Source organism: Alexandromys fortis, unplaced genomic scaffold, assembly GCF_014885135.2.
Source record: "Alexandromys fortis isolate MF-2015 unplaced genomic scaffold, M_Fortis_MF-2015_v1.1 scaffold_97, whole genome shotgun sequence".
Lineage (NCBI taxonomy): Eukaryota > Metazoa > Chordata > Mammalia > Rodentia > Cricetidae > Alexandromys > Alexandromys fortis.
Window position 1 is genome coordinate 5,203,058 of NW_026067981.1, and position 20,877 is coordinate 5,223,934.

The 20,877-nt window shown below is 46.3% G+C and overlaps 1 protein-coding gene across 3 annotated transcripts in view; it reads left to right on the forward strand.

Moving 5' to 3' along the window:
• The window catches only part of Fam78b (family with sequence similarity 78 member B), a 92,848-nt gene extending 72,400 nt beyond the window's left edge, over positions 1–20,448 (forward strand). Inside the window, exons 2-3 of one of the 3 annotated variants that reach the window (XR_007594635.1) lie at positions 7,923–8,818; positions 17,368–20,448. Coding sequence is in view for 2 of the 3 variants with exons in the window: in XM_050158334.1 (XP_050014291.1) it covers positions 7,923–8,445 (523 nt within the window). In the remaining variant the exon portion in view is untranslated. Of the gene's footprint in view, positions 1–7,922; positions 17,346–17,367 lie in introns of those variants that run through there. The other 2 variants (XM_050158334.1, XM_050158333.1) reach the window with 2 other exon arrangements.
• The last annotated feature ends 429 nt before the right edge of the window (positions 20,449–20,877 follow it).

The following is a 20,877-nucleotide window of genomic DNA, read 5'->3' on the forward strand; positions in this document are numbered from 1 at the left end:
GTGCCAACCATGACCTTCTCCTGGCCCACACAGCATTAATGCATGAACAGTGCTTTACTTCTTTGAAAGAGCATCTGGACCATGGTCGTCGCCCCATGGGCTCAGAGCTCCTTGAGGACTGGGGAAGAACCACTCCTTGTCAACCATTAAGCTTTGTGCGTGTTAAGGGACCATGTTAAGCAACCAAAAGGGCTTGTTGTGTGGCCTGTGGGCATGGTCCTTGTCAGAGACACAGGCTGGGTCTGCAGAATTGCCCTGCAGGCATGACTAAGCACCCTTCCATGAGCAAGGCTGCCAGGTTGTGCAGCTGATGGGAAGAAAGGGTGCTCTGCTCCAAGAAGCTTAGCACTGAAATCAAAGGCAAACCATCCTTAGACGTGACCCAGAAAACTGGCCTCCAATCCGAGATGGCAGGGCTGTCAAAGAGAGAAGTCAGCAGAGACCATTGAGTCCCAGGTGGGCTAGACGACTCCACATACTAAAGAATAAACGCGTCCGGAGGTGTGGTGCTAGAGAAAGTCAATAGAACCGAGCATGAGGGTGGGAAATGAGAGAAGCCTCCACTTAAACATGAGGCCTCTGCCAGGACTGTGGAATCTTGGAAAACATGGGAAATTTTCTTTTCTGCCATAGAAGGGGGGAAAAATGTCTGCCTGTGTGCCAAAGAGAAGCGGATGTGGTCAGAAAGGAAGGAGGCAGAACAGGCAGTGGGCGGGTGGTGTTTACAGGCTTCTCGGAGTCTGACATAAACAATGCAGAATGAGGAAAATCCTAATTTTAAAACTTACTCTGCAATCATGGTGCAAACCATCCGAGAACTGGGACATGGGCCAGGGCCAGGGCTGGGGCTGGGAATTGGTGGCTGAGAAGTTGAGTGGCTGCTCAGAGGCAGAGGGATTTGTGACTCATCTGGAGAAACACAGTGCCTTGGCTGGGTGGTTGCCCCCGCCCCCCCACCTCAGCCCCCTTCGCCACAGCCCTGAGCCAAGCCCTCACCTGCTCCATGCCTCTCTTTTCTTCAGTAGCCTGACAAGGACTAAGGCCAGATCCTGTCAGGGTGGAGTTTGGAGCGAGCGGTGCTACAGAACCAGAGATGGCAGAGAGCCTGGGAAGCGCTGCTGTCTTCAACACCCTGTGTGGGAAAGCTTAGTCCTCAGAGTGGGTGCCATTCTCTTCCACAGAATGATCGCTCCTTAGGCTCCATCAGCAAAGGTTAAGGGCGAAGGTCTGAGCCCCTCAGCACCCACCTCGCCCCGTCTAAGTGCAGCATAGTTGCCTCAGCAGCTGGTAACCCTTTAAAGACCAGGCTCCACGCAGTGGTTAGACAACTGTACCAGTAGTGAGGACGTTGCAGTCAGCTGTGAGGGGGTGACATTGTCAGAACTGATCTCAGCCTCACAGGGAGAACAGGATGGTGGCGTCCCTCTGCTCTGCCTGTATTAACCCTTGATAGCCAGGGAAAAGGCCCGGTGAGGAGGAGGAGGAGGAGGAGGAGGAGGAGGAGGAGGAGGAGGAGGAGGAGGAGGAGGAGGAGGAGGACTGGCTCATAGCTGTACCAGAAAGTCTCGATATTTGATACTGATGTGGCCACACCAGTGCACATCAGTCAAGGTCGTCCATGACTACTACACCTAAGAGTCCGGGGCCATTGAGCACCAGAGAGGCCCTGTGAGAAAGCAGGGGATTTAGAATCAGACCTCTGTTTTGCCCTCCAGTTCTGACCCTCCCTAGCTGGATGACTTTGAACAAGTTTCCTGTCCAGCCCTGCTACCCAGCCCCCCGCCCCTCCTCAGTGGTTTCCCAGGGTTAGGAGTGGTGAGTGGTCCTTCTCGGAGAGGCTGCTTGATCCAGGCCCTTGTTCACACTGGGGACACTGGCCAGGTCAGAGTGTGCTCAGGGACAGCTCATTTGAGGGAAATGTTTAGTGTGTGCTGTTAGGTTGAGATTTGCTTCTTCTAAAAGAGAGACGGAAAGCGTGAAGGTTGCCATAATCGATGTTTTCATTATTAGGCCCATTGGCGGGCGCGTTAGCTGGGAGCTTTGGGTGAATGGCTGATTGTTTAGAATGAAAACACTGTTTATCACAGTGAAGAGAAACGTCGTGGGAGAAAGCGGGGAGTGAGATAATAACTAATACGGGCAGAGAACGGTGTACTTTACAAAGCATTTGCGCATATGCCAACACTTTGTCCTATTCTTACGATAACTCTCAGACGAAGGGATTGCCAGGAGCTTTTTTTCTTCCCAGTTTACACACGAGGAGACTGAGGCTGACAGAATCATTTGCCCGAGGTCAGCTAGATCCTAAGAAACCGTAAAGAGATGGAAAGGAAAGGAGAACAAACGATGGAGCCTTCCAAAGTTTAACTGTTAAGAGGTGTGGCAAGACCAGCAGAGAACCCTGGGAGAGAGGAGTAAACTAGAGAAGAACCAAGAGTGTCATAGACACGTCATGTCCCTGGTGCTGCATTCTGAGCAAAGAACACAGCAAGCTTGGTCCTGTCTCGCTCTTCCATGGAGAAGCTGGGAGGTTTAAATCCTAAAACCCCATTATGAATGAGCTCAAAGATGAGGATAAGATGTCAAAGACAGACCACAAGCGTGTTCCCTCTATAAACTCTATAGACATACGCAGTCTCGGCTCATCTGACTGGCGCTTTGGGTTTGTCTCCCTTCCTGCGTCTGTACTATGTGGTTGGCCCCAAAGCTCAGAGGATCTGCCTCGGTAGTTAGTGGCTTTTTGATGTACCCCTCCATTACCATCAGCCTGGGTGAAGGCTCCTTATAGATTCTGTAAGCCAGGCTCAGTGATAGAGCGCTTGTATAATCTGAGCACTTGGGGCAGGAGGGTCCACAGATGAGGGATATCCATAGATCATACACAGCATGATCTTGTCTAGCCTGGAGTGCATGAGACCCTGTCTCAAAATAAAATAGATAGATGATAGATAGATAGATAGATAGATGATAGATAGATAGATAGATAGATAGATAGATAGATAGATAGATAATCAATAGATATTACCTACCACATTGCAAATGTTCCCACTCATCCCAACTCTCTCTCCCTCCAACACACAAATTCTCCTTTGAGGAACCTGACCGTCCCTGGCACAGCAGCCTCCAGTGCAAGTGCCTCCGCTGCTCGGATGAAGTCCAAATGCCAAAGTCCATTATTCAAGACTCCCATCAAGCCGAGGCCACCCTAGCCACCACTCCATTCTCACCCTTTCCTCTGTTCACTTCCCCAAATCGTCCCTTCTGTTTCCTGGTCATTCTGTCGCATGCTTGATGTTACCCTGGCCTTTGATGAAACCTCCCAGCTGAGAAGGCTCAACTTTAGCTCCGGTAACCCATTCCCTCTGCAGAACCTCCCCCAGCTCTTCTGCCTTTGTGGATCTCTACACATCCAGAGCCGGTCGCACTCGGGAGTTTTGCTACTCATTTTCATATGTTTGCTGTGTGCTGGCAAAAATAGTCTCTGAAATACATTCATGCTTACTAATTCACTCATTTCAAGTGTGGCTCGCCTCCCCCCGAAGACAAATAACGTTCAGTGCAAGGTGTGCAGCTATCCTAATAATAGATTCTAGATGAATAATAGATGTTGGGGTTTTAGAAGCGAGCAAGTATCTAAAGTGTAGAGCTGTGATAAAAGATTCTGTCGTGTGAAAGTTCTATCAAGCCCCACACATGAAGGCATGAAAATGATCCAAATACAATATTTAATCCTTTGAGAAATATTAAGGTTTTAGAATATAGTTTATTAATTCTTTGAGATGCATACAATGTATTCTGATTATATTCACCTTTTCTGCTACCTCCCAGACCTAATTCCTCTCAGGTTCACCCCTCGCTCCCCATCCTTCCTCCTAAGTTCATATTGTCTGTCTGTGTGTGTGTGTGTGTGTGTGTGTGTGTGTGTGTGTATGGTGTGTTTAACAGACTGTATATTGTTTGTAGTGCTCATATAATCACAGATGTGGATCCATCCAAGAAATAGTAAGTTTTAGTTGCATGCCAGCTATGTGCTAGGTGCAGATTCAAAAGTAAAGTCACAGTTCCTAGGAAACTGACGTCTATTGAAGAAAGAGACATAAAAACTAAAAGTTAAGATGTAATCTGGCACCTGTCAATGTGGACAGCCCCATGGGTTGGTGGAAATCGTGCTCCTCCTGTGGGGGAGTGGCTCACGATGAGTTCCAGTGGGCGAGTGGATAGATACAGGGGATTTTTATTAGGAGGAAGAGCAGTGTGAGCAGAGGGTGCGGCAGGGGCTAAGGAGTGAAGGAGAAAAACGGCAGTGTGCGTGGGGTCAGGGAGGACAGGTCACAGTGAGCCAGATCTGTGCCAGTAAGGAACTCAGACTTTATCCTGTGAGTGACCCAGTGATTTTCATGTAAAAGAGTCGTAGAAACATTTTATGTATAGAGCAAACAAGTTTGAGAACTTATGCAGACTATGTGATGAAGTGGCGGTGGGGCGGGGGGGGTCAGCATTGAACGCAGTTAGTGGGGCACGACAGTAGACCGTTTAGGAGAGATGCTAAAGGCTTGGATTACGTGAAAGCTGTGAGCAGTGGACAGAGAGAAGGAAGTAAATCCACACAAGACTTGTGCAGCAAAAGTCCCAAGATGCTGAGTGGCGGCTGTGGTGGTCTCTGTGAGGGGTAGGAAGGTCAGATATAGCCCTCGCTTCTGGCCTGAAAGGTTGGATGTAGCGGAGAGGGGAAGGTCCAGCTCTGAGGTGGTGATGGGGAGTTCTGTTTGGACCATGCAGGATCTGAAGTGCTTCAGCATCCTGATCACAGACATCCTCTTAACACCCACCAAGGGACTCCAGGCGACCACTGTTGGAACTTAAAAAGGAACTTTTAGAAAACCACTGCCATCTCATCTTCTACGTAAACCACTTATACATTTTGTAGGCCAAGCTCTTTCAAGCCACTGTCTGGGAGTAAATATCTAATTTTCATATAAGAAATAAAAATGCAATAATTTTCTGATAGAAAGCCATTCTCCTTCACTAGGCTTTAGTCTTAATGAATTTGGTTATTTCCTAAGTTAAGCCACCCCTCTATGATGGAGGTAGATATTAGCTCCATGGGGCTGTAGGAGAGACCCCACTTTGAGCTCTAGCAACTGTAAGACAGGGGCCAAAATGAGACAGAAGTGTAGCCTGCTAAGGTCACAAGCCCAAACCTATGCTCTGCCAGATACATCCTTGCTGGGGTGTGATGGTTAAGAAGCTCAGGATATGCATGCATTCCAGAGCATCCTATGAGGCCACTCTCTTCCTTTTCTGAGACAGGCACACTTGTGCTCCTCATTACACCATCTCCATTTGTGAGAAAACCTGGAACCAAACTAAGTTTTATTATCTTCCAACTAGGCTGTCCTCGAGAGTGTGGTCTCAGGTCTCTGCCCTTGCCTCTGGGCAGGGAGATAAAGGCAAAATATAAATTGTAGCTCAGTTATAGACAAAGGAATTGGATTGACCATCAGGGTACACAGTCCCGAAAAGGTCAGCACTGTAGTGGAATAAGAAACACATCCACTGGAAACAGAGTTCTCCAGACTGGACACAGCACAGTTGGCTGTGAGAGGGGCAGGGAGCAAGCCTGGTCTGGCACTGCTGGGAATGCCTGTCCCCCAGCCACTCAGAAGGTGTCACAATGACTACTAAGAAAAATAAAAACTGAGGTTTGGAAATAATATCCAGTGATGACATTGTCTTGGCCCCTTAGTTGGGGCACAATGACTCCAATGTTGTCATTACATGAACCCAGCAAGCAGATTAGCCAGTTGGTTCTCTGCCATGCTAACTCATGCATAATTATATTACATGCAAACAACACACTCATTTCTGTACAGTAAAATGTGAATATATATATATACATATATGCCACTGTATTTAGGAATATATATGTGTGTGACAAAAGTTGGTTTTAAAAAGAGGCCATGAATTTCACAGAGAGCCAGGAGAGGTATATATATTAGAAGTGATGCCAGGCATGGTGGTGAACACTCTTAATCTCAGGAGGCAGAAGTACACAGATCTCTGAGTTCAAAGCCAACCTGGTCTACATAGCAAGTTCAGAGATAGCTAGGGCTATATGGGGAGACCCTGTCTCAAGAAGGGAGGGAGGGAGGGACGGAGGGAGGGAGGGAAGGAGGAGAAAGGGAGAGAAGGGGGAAGGAGGGAGGGACAGAGGGAGGGAAGGAGAAGACTGGGGGCTCCGCCTGGCACAGCACACCAGCATGCGCAGTAAGATGAGCTCTCTTCGACTCTGCATCAGATCAGCTTCTGTCACTTAGCTTCTGCCAACCATAATACACTACAATTATTCTCAACAGTCATCGAGGGCATGAAGACAAGAGAAAAACCTCTTGCAGCTGCGGGCTCACCTCCTCCCCAGGCGGTCCAGCCTTCCCTTCACTTATGCTGGGGTGACTGGCATAGAAAGTACCGTGGGGGTAGCCAGAAGCAGCAGTGTTTCCATGTTCCCTAGTAGGGGATGCTGAGACATCATCAGTGTCAGCTTGAGCAAGCAACTCCCTTTTCTACCATTTGGGTAAGCCCTGCCAGATCTTCTGTCATCTCTGGAGGGGAAGAACTTTATATTGAACAAGGCCATCACCTCTTAGCTAATAAATGGAAAACTCACCATTCTTTAATTATTGACTTATAGGCATTATTACCAAGCATTGCTGTCGTTCCTGGTTCCGGGGGTGGAAATACGTAGAATGTCACTATTAGGGTCCAGTCAAATTCCCCATGACTGTGCTAGGGGCTGTTAGTTAGATCATTGTACAGCATAGGTTCCCTTTACCATGGGTACTTGGAAGCAGTATGATACAATGATCAAAATCACAGACTCCAGAGTAAAACAATCTAACCTCTTAGAGTCTGTAGAATCTATAGGACACGATATATACCAATGCTTTTAAGCCTCTACCCTCTCTTGGAAAAAAAAAAAAAAAAGAAGACAGAAAGAAAAGAAAATCCAGTTACAGTGTGGAATCTTTTGAACATAAACTGTGATAACAGAGTACATAACACCATGGTTGGGATGCCATTATGATTATCATTGTTATATGCAACATACCCTGGGAGGAGATACGTGGCCTGCGAATGGCCACATGTGCTCCTCTGTCATTCTGTGCGAGGATGGGAAATGGACGGGAAGAGTAGACAGGTACTCAGAATGCCAAGATCACAATCATGGCGATGAAGATTCCAGGCAGGACACTAAGGCCAGGGGAGAGCAGCATGTGAGGGAGCACGCATGCCAGCCATAGTGGTTCCCACAAAGCATGTGTGCTTTAGGGGAAAAGTAGCCAGTGCTCCATCACGGCTTTTCTTTGACCTGTTTTCTGAGTGCTGGTTTGGTTTCATGGTAGAATTTAAAGATGCTCTGTTGAATAGATATTCTACCACTGTGGCTTTTCTGAGAAATTAATATAATATTGACCCTCACCTCTTTTACCCCTCCTTTCTTCTCCTTCTGTTACATCCTTTCAAGTTAAATTTTGTATCACCTGTTCTGGGTGTCAAACACATTCTCCCCATGGAGGTGCATCCTGTCATGGGTGAGTTCTCCACCTCTCATCACAGTCATCCCAGTGAGCAGATAACTATTGGTGGTCTCATTGCTGTTCCTTTGGGCTTTTCCATTGGGTCACCTAGGCTTTTATTTAACTTACTTTGGAACTGCGTTTTATTTTTAATTTCAATTTGATTGTTTTTTTTTCTCTCATTTAATTCTGATACAGCTCTGCGTAGAACTTTATGGCCTGAATTCCCCCTCCCAATTTCCCATTTTGCCCAATTTGACTGTGTTAGTAAAGTGGTGGGCACCTGTCCAACTTTAAAAAAAAATTCATTCGTCTTCTTCTTGTGTGTCCCTTCTGCTTTGCCAGGTCAAGCTGGGAGCTGCCTGACCTGAGGGAAGGAAGAGTGAAAGCCATCAGTGATTCAGACGGGGTGAGCTACCCCTGGTACGGGAACACCACAGAGACTGTGACCCTGGTTGGCCCCACCAACAAGATCTCCAGGTTCTCCGTCAGCATGAATGATAACTTTTACCCCAGCGTGACATGGGCAGTGCCAGTGAGTGACAGCAACGTGCCACTTCTCACCAGGATCAAGAGGGACCAAAGTTTTACCACCTGGCTGGTAGCCATGAACACCACCACCAAGGAGAAGATCATTCTGCAGACCATCAAGTGGAGGATGAGAGTGGACATTGAAGTGGACCCTCTTCAGCTGTTGGGGCAACGGGCCCGGCTAGTGGGCAGGACTCAGCAGGAGCAGCCCCGGGTTCTAAGCCGGATGGAACCCATCCCCCCTAACGCACTCGTGAAGCCCAATGCCAATGATGCCCAGGTCCTCATGTGGAGGCCCAAGCGGGGGCCGCCCCTGGTGGTGATACCTCCTAAGTAGAAGCGGACTGCCCAGCTGTGTGTTGCCAGGGGTGGCAGGAGCCAAACTGAGTTTCTGAGCCAAAGCAGACCTCTTGGTTTGCCAGCCTCTGCAGCTGCTTGTGAAGAGTCCAGCTGCTCCTCGGGTGGTAGAACCATAACCCTTAAGAAAAGCCCCTTCCTCTTAGGAATAAAGAAATCACTGATTTGACAGACTTGCTGTGATTACCATGCAAGTAGCCATATTTTGCAGCTGACCGGGATGATTCTTTTATTTGAACTATTGACCATTTCTTTCCTGTGAGATGCAGGAGAGGTAAATGAAACTAAACAGTGCCTGTGGCGGATGCTGCTTCCCAACCAATTAGAAGCGCGCGTGGAAACATCCACACCAGGTGTTCGTAAGACAGTCCCCCGTGTGTGACTGGAGGGTGTTGGGGAGTTGGGTGAAGGATACTGGGTGATGGGGAGAGAGAAGAAGTTGTTGCTACAGATTAATAGCAAATATTAGTTGATGATCAGATCGTCAGCACGTTCTCTGGAATGAGGGGAACACATAAACACTCTGTCCCAGAGCTGCCCTAGGAGCTGTCCAAAGTGCTGATGTCCGCAGCCCCAGTGGAGACTGGCTGCTTCCATACACTCTCATTCCAAAGAGATGGTTCGTTCTAAGTGTTCGTCACAGTATTGGCTATGTAGTTCCTGTTTTCTGCAGTAACTGTGGCACTGGGTCCCTCCTGGGTTTTTTAGTGACTCAGTCTGTGACTTTGTTTACAACTACAGATTCCTCACCAGCCCTTGGTTTACAAAGATGTACAGCCTCCTGTCATTGCAGGGTTTCGGGAACATCTCCACAAATGAGACCGATACTTTCAAGTTTTAATCTCTGACTTGTTTGGACACAGGAAGTGTACACGTCTGTGCACGCACATGTGTTCTCACACACCAGTATTCAGAGATCATAACAACGAGTCTTGCCAGTAGTGCCTGAATGTTCATCTATGGCCTTTAAACACACATAGTATGTACACCATAAGTCCACATAGGTTAACTTCAACTATAGTTAACAAAAATTCAACTTTAACTGCTTGTCCAGCTGTAGGGAGGAAGTGTTTCTTACTTCTTTAGTGAAAATCTGGGCATTTTCTTTAAGCAAACTTGTAACACTGAGATCCAGCCAATAAAGGTGGGAAGCCAGATGTCCTTAATCCAGCTGTGTAAAACTTTCTAATGAGTTTCCAGTATTTACAGTGGAAAGATTTCCAACCCTTTCAGCCTAAATCACCCCCTCCCAGAAAAGAGCTTTCCTTGTTATTCTCAGTAGTGCAGGTTGTGAGATGGAGCCCTCTTTGTTCCAAAACTCCCCGGGAGAACAAACTACAGAGCTCTCACAATGTTGTACATTGAATAAGTAAATTCTTCAAGCTTAATTTCAGAAGTGTGAGATTCCAAGTCTGGAGCCATTATACCGATCCTGTCATTGACCCCCAAGCCTGCCAGAGTTTGGGGACAGAGAATGTGAACTGGAAAGGCTTGTCCATTGCTTTTGTTTAAAATGCACTGTAGTTTAATTGCTGTTATGCTCTAGTCCCAGAGGATGCGACTCAAAATTACATAGCACTAACTTCACACCCCAGCCATCAGCTCCTCTCTCATAGACTAGTAATTGATGGCAAGTCATTTATAACAACACATTAATGCCCATCTGTGAGTTGCAAAGACTCTTCTATTTAGAAATAATTCAGCTGTTATTTTTGTTATTTTCTCTGTCCTTTCCCATGCTCCCCTCCTTCTTCATGGCAGAGCTGACCTCAGAGAGCTACAAGCTGAAGACTAAAGCTGCTTATTTTCCATGCTGACATCAGAAGCACCAATCTCTCCCTCATTGAATTAGATGCCACTTTTATGAGATTTGGGGCAGTGGATGCTGATCTTGGAATCCAAGTCACATAGCCCCACTTTAAGAAAACCTGATTTTTTTTTTCCACATCTAAAATTGTAACAACAGATGAATAAGAAAGAGTTTATATTAAAAATCCTATGCAAGGCTTCAGTCTTTAAATGTCCCTAGCACATTAAGATATGAGTCACACAATTATATTTCCATAAAATATAGCTTTTCAAAGACCTGTCTATACTTATAAAGCAAGGTGCAGCATGCTTACCTAAGCTTATTCCTACTTAAAAAGAATCACTTCAGATTTTTAAAATAAACTACCCCCAGGTGGTTTCCTGGGGAATGATGTAATAACAATTGAGAAGAAATATGTGAGAAAGGGCTTATAAAAGGTAAAATCACTATGCAAATATGCTTTACCGCTGTCATTTGTTACTTCTCTAAACTCTTTCTCTCAGTCCTGAAGTCAACCTGGTAGAACACTCAATTACCCAATAGCCAATTATGTTAAAGTTACCATTGTTTTACAAGGAGATGACCCCCTTTCCCTTTGTCTGTGGATCATTGACTTTTAGCTTAGTCAGGATATTGCCAAACAAAGGCTCTCTTACAGGAGAGAGTTAACCTTGAGATCTCTGCGGGGGCGGGGGGGGGGGTCACCTGCATTTTCTCATCAGGCTGCACGTCTCTTGAGAACGGGGGTCTGATGCCAGACGACATCAGTTTCAAACCGACTCGCTCTGAGCCTTTGGTGTGAGTTGGGTGGTCTCTAAACTATATTTGGACTTTATATTTGGGTCATAGTTTCTTAGTGACACAACAGTTTAAAACCTCCTGTATTCGTAAGAACATTTCATCAGGTCTTAAATCCTTAAATGAGGTCACCCTTGAGATCCTCTAGTCTATGATCTCCAAGGAAATTGAGGCCCATTTAAATTAGGTCAACTATTCAGGATCACAAAGCTCATCAGCACAGGCCTGAGTCTCCCAGACCACAGCTTACAATACAGACACATTGCCTGGGACCTGGGGTCTTTCCTCGATTCCAGCCAGAAACGCTGCCATTGTTCCAGAATCATTCACCCACAAATCAATAAGCCGAGAAATTAAAAACAATTGGGTCCAGAATCCTTTCCGTTATAATGTCAAAAAAGGAACATTCCAGATTACTTTCTATCTGTGACAGTTGTTTTGATAGTGAACCTTTAATCTGTTCTCTGCTGATTGCATACCACATCGGCAGGAGGCTGGAGGCTGGTCCCCTGTCTGCCTTCCAGTCAATGAATCATTTTGGATCCCCCCCCCCCCCCCCCCCCGCCCCGCAATGAATACCTCAAAGGCCAAAGTCATGGTCTAAGAAACAACTCTGCATAGTAAAATAAAATAGCAATGATTTATAAAAGATTTTGCAAAAGGCTTCCACACGCGTTTTCTCATCCACAGTCATCGTAAGAAGTGTGATTCGGTGGTGGTGGTGGTGGTGTTATTGTCCTCTTCTTACAAATAGCAAGTTGAGACCAAAGAGGGTAAATGATGTATCCGCAGGCACACAAACAGGAAAAAATGCCAAAAGCCAGGATTCAAACTGAGCCTTTTGGTTCAAACCCCCATTTTCTCCCTCTATATGGTGCTGTCCCTTAGTTTAGCCCTTAGCACAAAGGAGAAGAAAGAAAAGGAGAAGGCAGGTCACTGTCATCTGCACGGCCATGTAGTCCTCCCCTACCCACCAAGTGGAGTCATTAAAAATGAGAGAATGAAAGCTGTTTGCTTCCTCAAAGAGCCTTGTAATCCCCAGGGAGGTTGGCCCAGAAAAAACGCCTGTCAGGGACTGTGGTGTGGGGGAGGTGGCTGTCACTTGTAATTAATGGAGTAGGAAAAGCCTACTGGTCTCCGAATCCCTTAAACACAAGTACAAAGACAGACAGGAAGCATGCATCCTACAGCTGAGGTCCCAGCTGAGCACTGCCCTGCCACCCGCGGTCCCTCAATGCCTGCGCAGGAGCAGCCCATGGGGCGGAGGCAGTGAAAACAATGGCTTTCCAAGGCCTTCTTGGCACATTGAGCGTTCTTGTTAAGAACCGAGGGCGCAATTAAACCAGCTAGAGCCAGCTCCCAACTGAGTTGCAAAGAAAGATATAAACGCACACATATACACGTGCACACACGCACGGACAAAGACCTACCACACTCACACACTTTCCAGGCTGAAAAGAAAATTAATCAAAAACCCAATGAATGCCTGAACTCTATAATTAAGCCTAAATGATCCTTAGATAGAACAGGAGCCGAGTGAACAAGCTCAGTGAGCAAGCACACAGATATTTTTACCCCAGAGTCTTATTGCCATTAATTTCTTTTGAGATCTGGAGTACATCTGGTCCCCATTTTTCTGGTAGGACATCTGCCTATAGAAAGCTTCCCAGAGAGTTGCCAAGGTTATCTGACCATTCCCAAGCACTTCTATAGGAATTCCTATGGGGAAACATGGTATCATTGATCCCCGAGTCAGGCATATGCTCTCCTATAACAAAGCCCATGGCTAGCCTCAGTAGACAGTGGCGTGATCTCTGAAACACTCCAGTGTCTCAGCGAGGCATTGTCTGATGTAAGACATTGTTTGTTGGATCAGTAACACATGGGCTGCAGCTGGTGAGCTGACCTTCAGGATCCATCAGCTTGGAAACCCAAAACCTCATTCAGTCCCTGCGGAGCAAAGCCTGGTCTCTGGGAAGGTTGGGGATCTCTCAGCTCTCCCCAGCCTTGGCCACCTGGCTAAAAGAGGCCTATCCCCAGGCAGGGGCAGAAAAGAAAAGCAGGAGAAGGCCACATGGTCCTGTAGGTAGCTAAAACTCCTCCTTTAGGAGGAAACAAGTGGCTAAGTGTCAGGACAGGGCCAGATGGAAAATCCCAGCACAACTGGCTGGGTTGAAATGACCACAAAAGTCATCCCAGAACAGCTGTATTTTCCTCATTTGTGGTCACATAGCACAGAGGGGTGTGTGTGTGTGTATTCAATATATATATATTGAATACACACACACATATGTTTAAATCTTTTCTTGGGTCTCTACTGGCCTGTCTGTCCCTACAGTTTTGGCTAAGTCCTTGAAGTTTGCAGGTGGTTTTACAGACCTGCCATCTTGAAGGAGATAAAATGAGAAAGTACTTCCCCTCACCCTGTACATACACAACATATCCCAGGCTATCTCACATGGTGGAGGTATGGCTGGTTCTGTCTTCTCTCTACATCTGCCTATTGTGACCCCTTTCTCTATGGTCTCTTTTGGCCCAGCTGCACAGTTGTCTTTAAGCCTGTCCCAGTCCCTATTCCATGCCTCAATTATTCCTTTCTCCCAGCTGGGCCAAAGGATGCTCCCTAAAAGAACCAGCTCCTCTTTCCAAGACAAATACGGATCCAGGCCTCTAGGCAGTGGGACACATGGCCAAGCATCGAGCCTCTTTTACCTCTAGGCCCCTGTTTGTCTTCAGCTTACCCAGAAAAATTGGGTTGATCCTTAAAACAGCTGAGGGCTGGTTCAGAAATACCAGGGGGTAGGGAAGATACATATGTCACAACCGTACGGTGACACAGAGCCAAGACACAAGCAGGATTGTAAGGGATACAGATAGTGCTGTGAGACATTTAAATCATCATTGAATCTGGGGCTGGCTGAGGGCTGGCTGAGGCCCAGCATTACTGGAGCAAGGAGGAGATAAAAAGGAGGACAGGATGTTTTGTTAGTTGCCAGACCTAGGGTGAAGGTGAGGCAAGCAAGGTTCTAGGACACGTAGAATTTAAAAAGGCACTCACACTCAGGCCCATGTGCTTGCATGCCCCTGCAAGAGCAAGCCTTCTTGGTGTTTGCCTTTGGTGCCTGGCTTGCTCCTTACTCTCGGCCCCGCTTCACATCTACCTCTAACTCTCTGCTGTCCACACAGAAGAGTAAAGCAGGGAAGGTATCATGGGATCCTCCAAATGCTCATGCTTCCAGCACGCCTTTCTACAAGTATGTCCTACATACTCGGCAAAACAGAATCCTTGCCCTCAGTGGGACAGTGCTCATAGGACACTGTAGGAGGCACTCCTTGTGCCACTGGGTCATGCATTGGGAGGTAGCCCAGGAACTTGCAAAGTGTCTCAGAATCATCTCTCTACCCAATGGGTGCATCAAACAGCCTGCCATTTTTAGAGACTGGTATGACCCCTCTCTCATGCCTAAGTGACAGGACAAGACTTCCCAGGCACACTGTCCTAATGAAAGCACAGTACACACCCCAGCCCTCGGGTTATCTCTCCATCTGCTGTGCCCCCACCCTAGGAACCCATTAGAATATTCCACCCAAACGTGATGCAATGACACGCTAATTGTAAAAATAACAGGAAGGATAATGCATGCACTTCAGGCTGAGAACTATTTCGTTAAACTGGGCTTTGAAAGCAAGACAGCCAATTAAATTATTTCCCACTTTACTCTCTCACATACCAGACGCTAAGGAAGGCTATTACTTCTAATTAATCAGAGAGAAAAGACTGTGCACATGCATATCAGAAGAATGGAGGTAGAGACGCTGCCACCCCTATCTCCGTCTGCTTGCACATACGCATGTACACACACACACACACCAGAAAACTAAGGACTATCTCACCTAAAGAATTCCATGGATCTTGCTGGGCAGTGGTGGTACACACCTTTAATCCCAGCACTTGGGAGGCAGAGGCAGGTGGATCTCTTTGGTTCGAGGCCAGCCAGGTCTACAAGGTGAATTCCAGGAGCACCAGGGCTACAAAGAGAGACCCTGTCTCGAGAAAATAAAAACTCCCATGGATCTTCTTAAATGGCAAAAAAAAAAAAAAAAAAAAAAAAACTTCTAGTCCCAAGAGCCACTAATAAAATCAAAGTATTCCTTCTTTGAGTAATCCATGAAAAGAGAAACAGGACATTTTGTATATAAGAATAAACAGCTTTACAGTCAGTTTAATTATGAGCTTGTTACAGGAAAAAAATGATCTTGTCTTTTTGCCTTTAGTAGATTATTTCCACCCAGCTCTCTATATCCCAAATATATTATTCATTGGTACAGGAGACCAGGGAACTGGGCTCCTGGGCCCTGATTTCGTATTGATGTCATGCTGACCTTGACGTATTTATCTGTGGCACAAGAAGGAGGCCCCTTGTCAGTGCCATGTGCACCCCACAAGTGTTTATGAAAGCACACTTAACAGAGCAAACTTAACTGGGTTGCTTGTGTCTTGCCTTAGGAAAACTAGTAGACAAAAGTACACTACACACTTACAATATTTTCTATACAAAAATTATGCTGTTTTTACATTGCTTTTATATAATATATGATAGAATTAATAGACTAATGATATATGGATTAATATCAATAATAAATCATAAAGAGCATGATTAGTGAGGCAGTCTCCTTGGTGACGTGACTTTCGTTCATGAGCATCTGTGTGGTGTGCTTTGTGATCACCAAGTAGACTGTGAGTTCGGCTTAGGCCTCTGCTCACATCTGCTTACCTTGTACCCAACCTCCTCCCCACTTCACCATGTTTGTTCTTCTTTGCCAGGTCAGGTACCAAGGGCTGGCAGAGTCTGGCACACTCAGCACCTCTGACCCATTCTGACTAATCACATTCCTGCAGAAATGGGAACTGGCATTTACAGATGCCAAAAGGCATGGCTGCTATTCTGGTGAACAGGGTACAGAGAGGGCTGCTTTCTAAAACATATCTTAGACCAAGTCCCTGTTTGTTTATGAAATGGGTTTATCTTCTAATTTCAGAGTGTCAAGACAAGTTTATTTAACTGACTACATAACTTCCTAAACTGAAGGCATATAATATATATAATCAGAAGAGGCAATGACATTATTTAAATGTGGAATTATAAAAACATTTGCACCCTAGCGATCCTGTGAGCAAGTCCAGCGCACACAGAATCTAGACAAGTGACTGGGGAGGTGGCTCCCTGGGTGAAGTGCTTGATGCTCAGGCACGAGGACTTGAGGTCAGATCCCAAACACCCACTAAAACCCAGACTTGGCAGCATGTATCTAAATGCAATGTTGGAGTGGAGTGGCAGAGGGGACAATCACTGGCTAGCTTGCTGACTAGCCTGTTTAGCTCCACTAGTGAGCTCCAGGCTGAGAGAGAGCGAGCGAGAGAGAGAGAGAGAGAGAGAGATCCTGTCTCAAAAAACAAGGTGTAGAACTCCTGAGAAAGACACCCAAAATAGACCTGTAACCTCTACCCTTAGGTGCACACACATACACCCACACACATACAATATACATACACAGGTGTACACACACACAAACGTGCACTCTGACATATATGTGACATATATATGTATATATATATACACACACACCAAACAAAAATTTCAGGAAAGAAAGAAAAGGATTCACAACATCTACTTTACCTAAGAACAGCTCCCTTTGTGCATTCAAAAATGCTTTTTGTTTTATTTTTTTAAAATTGGGTCCACCCACTTTTTTAGGACTTCAGCTGTTACATAAAGTGGTAGATACACGTGCCCACAAAAAAAAAAAAAAAACAGCTGGTGTATATTTTCTTCCTAAAGAACTTTGATTGACAGCTTCAAATAGCATGATATAGACACATAGTGAAGACAAAGACTTTGGCAATTGTCCTGAATCAATGACAGAAATCCTGGTTACACCCAGGTCTCCAGTCAGTCCGGTTCCTGCACCCGGAATTCTAAGGGGCACTGCTGGAATTTCCACCCATTTCTGTAGTTTTTTTGTGCTTTCCCAATGGACTAAACACACAAGTGACTTGAGATCCCTTCACACTGCTTTAGCTTTTAATCTTTTAAGAATAGATGAAAGTTACAGACCTTCTTTATAGAGATGTGTACATGAAGATGCTCAGAACTTTGCACAAAATTCAAGCTATTATCCCTTTGAAAATCTACTTACAAAGTTTGAATTATGAATGTCTGCTTTTAAGGAATGCTGTTTCCTTGGCCACTGTCTTAATGTGCACTGTTTGCGTGTTTCCTTGTCCACATACAGGTCTCCTAGTAGGACAAGGCAAGCCCAGCACACAGAACCACACGGCAAGACACTGAGGAGGAGGATACAAGCAATGGCTGGTGGCGCTAGAAGCTGACGCCCTGGACAGCTGATTTCCTATTTAAAAAGAGTGCCATCTTGCCTGTCTCCTCACCACCCTCCCATCCTGTGACCAGTACCTCCTCTCCCCACCGCGTGTGTCCAGCCAGGCCAGCTGGTTGGCTCATGGGAAGCTTTGTTGAAATGGAAGTTGTGCCTGCTGCAGCTTTTGTGTATGGAAAACTCGAGTTTGCCCGCACCTCCTGCTCATCCCCTCCTTCCACGTGAAGCCTCCCAAGGACAAGGCTGGCCATCCTGGACTGAAGAGACCCCACACGGCCCAGCCCTGGCTCCCAAGCCTGCCTCCTCACCCCATACTTTTGGGTGGGAAACAGGGAGAATATCTATCTCCCCTTCTCCTCACTCTTCTCTATGTGGATAGCCAATGTCAATCATCCTCTGAGGTTTCTCTACAGTCTTTGGAAGGCAACTGTTTGCCCTACCATGGACAGGCTTGGTGCCTTCGGATGTCCAAGAGCAGCCCTCACGTCACCAGGATCAGTGGAGTGAGAGCAGAATTTCCCCCAACAGGGAAAAAGTGGTCTATGTTGTTTTCTTGATTGTTTTATTTATTGGTATACTTCCCAATTTATTTATTTATTTATGGGATCTATATTTATTAGACATCAGGAAATCTACTTCCCTCTCTCAAACATCAGCCCCAGATCTGTCTTGTCGACCCCTACAGAGCACAGTAAATGATTCCTCTTTGAAGCCACAAAAAAAAAAAGGAAAATTCTCCTCCCTAGTCCCAAATACTTCCACCCCAGCCAGCTTTTCAACCCGAAATGGGATCAGAAACTACCAGCTAGTAGCAAGCAATCCAGCCCCACGAATCAGCACAGGTCCAGCTAACCAGACGGAAAGTCAGCGTCTTCCAACCCCGTTCCTGCTTTTGCAACTCTTTTCCCTCCCTCTCCTTCACAAACCCGTGCAAGACTGAGCAGCAGGCTCCAGCCTGACTGTTAACACTGGATCTCTCCTTCCACGCTGGTGCAGAATGCTTGACACCAGATGCGCGTTAGCGCTAGGTCAGGAGCTCAAACCCACACACCTGGTTCCCATCTCAGTTATCCGTCGTAGAGGCTCTAAAGGGCTGAGCAGCCGAGGTCTTTTGAGGAACCCAGATGATTCTAACTCGTCAGTGCGGCTGATAGGGAAAAACACCCTTCTATATCCCCGTCCACCTCCGAGACCCCTTCCTCCTTTAGTTCACAAGCTTTCTCTAGAGTCCCCATTGCTCCAGTTCTTTTTCCTCGTTACACCTTCTCCCCACCGGCACCATCAACCTGAGCAGACCCAAAGGTTGACTGGTCCTCAGAGTCACACTTGAGGCTGATGCTTGCATTTGCCCTCTAGAAGCAAATGCTCGTCCCCTGCCCAAGTTCACCTTCCATCTGCACATCCCCCTCCCCCACCACCACCACACATGCCTCCCTCCAAGAGCCTGAAGGTTCCATGGGTTTCCCTGCCTCTCTGTCCCAATTTTGAGGCAAAAGCTTATTCCCGTCTTTATAACCCAAAGGTTGGCTGTTTCTGCAAAGCAACCTGAATTACCCGAGGGCCCACTGGTGACAGGAAAGGGCCATCCGTAACAGGAAAGTATTGTCCCCCAACAGTCCCTTACCCAATAACCTGACAGCAACCCACCTGCTCCAGCCTTCAAATCATAGATGACTAGAGACTTCTCACCTCTCAGGTTGACAAGTTCTCAAACAATGAATATTTAAGTGAAGGGGTGTGTGCGTGCACGCGCACATGTGTGCGTCTGCGTGTGTGTGCATGTGTGTGTGTGTGTGTGTGTGTGTGTGTGTGATGTGTACCGCCTTCATATAAACGACGTGGACCTTTGAAGATGCTGAACTTCCACTTTACAGTATAGAACTTTACCTGAAAACAATCAAGAACTTGTGCTGTCTTGCACTCGGCGGATTCCCTGAGCACCTTTTCCTCGAGGGCCCAAGTGAACGCCATAGTAGTGCTCCCTGCAGAATGCTGTAATGTCTAAGAACTGTTGGGTGTGTTAGAGAGTGTGTATGCTGTATGCACAAGAGAGTGCCCCAGCATAGACAGAGTCTGTTTTCGTACCCCGCCTCCTTAGCAGCTTCCCAGAGCAAGTAGATTTCTCCTGCATTCATAGCGCCGTGCCGTCTTGCCCTGTTAATCAGACTGTCCTGCGCCAAGTCCCATCTCTCAGGGTCCTGCTCTCTGATAGAAAACGGTTCAGTCGGTGGGTGCTAAAGAGTTGAGTGTTACACTTCTTAGGTGACATTTACCTTTTCATTGGGGCTATAGACGATGCCTTAATCTGAAGGAATAGCTTGAATGCTGGGAATTCCAGGTGCAGAAGTGGGCCAGTAAGAGAGATTATTTTTATCTCAGGAGGGCATTTTAGAGCCTCCCCTTCCCAGTACCTATCTTTAAAGTCGGCTCATAAGTACATGAGCATGAGCAAGCACACTTACCTACATCCACATCCCATAATTTTGGAATACCTCCCTTGCGTTGGACCCATCTTTAAAATAAAAAAAAAAATGTAAAAAGGAACCAGCTAAATTAGTTTAAACCTCATTGGGAAATGCAGCCTGTTTTTTCACTGGCCACCAACCATCTGGTCTACCCCGCCCTGTTCCATTTCCTTCCTGCTCCTTCTCTTTTCTGCTACTGGCCTATCAGCCAATGTGCGTGTACATGTCCTCTTTGCTCTCGCCTTGTTTCCCCCGAAATGGATTTTCTTCCTTAAAATTGTGTTGTTTTTTGGTGTCGTCGAGGACAGAAGTGGAGGCTAAGAGCATGAGCATGTATGTGTGTCGCTGAAGACAGAGAAGCCAGGTATTCTGCTACAGTTTGAAGAATAACGCCACAAAGGAAGAGATGAAAGCTGGCTCTGCAGAGTGCCTTAAAAATGACTTTAATTAGGAAATTCTGAGTTGTCAGTCTTTGGATGTTACATAAACTCAAATGGATGTTGCATTTCACTTCTCTGGGATTAAAAAAAAGTTAAATACAGTATGTATTCAACAATGACAACAAGTATATTTTTTTTCTTTAATTGGGTCCTTAAAGATTTAGTACTGAGGAGGTGGGGGATTCAAGGTCTTGGAAGATGGCTCAGGGGTTAAGAGCACTTGCTACTCTCCAAGGGGATCAGAGATCAGTTCCCAGCACCCATGTCAGGTGATCCACGGCTACCTGTAGCTCGAGCTCTAGGGGGTCTGACACCTTTCAGACCTCTCCAGGCACCCAGACACACACATACATGCACACACATGCACAGAGAGGGAAGGGGAGGGAGGGAGGAAAGAGTGAGGAAGAGGGAAGGAGATAAACTTCCCCAAAAATAAATAATTTTTTTTGTTTATTATTTAGTACCCAATTTTTCATAAAACCAAGGGAAGGCTCCAGGTACAT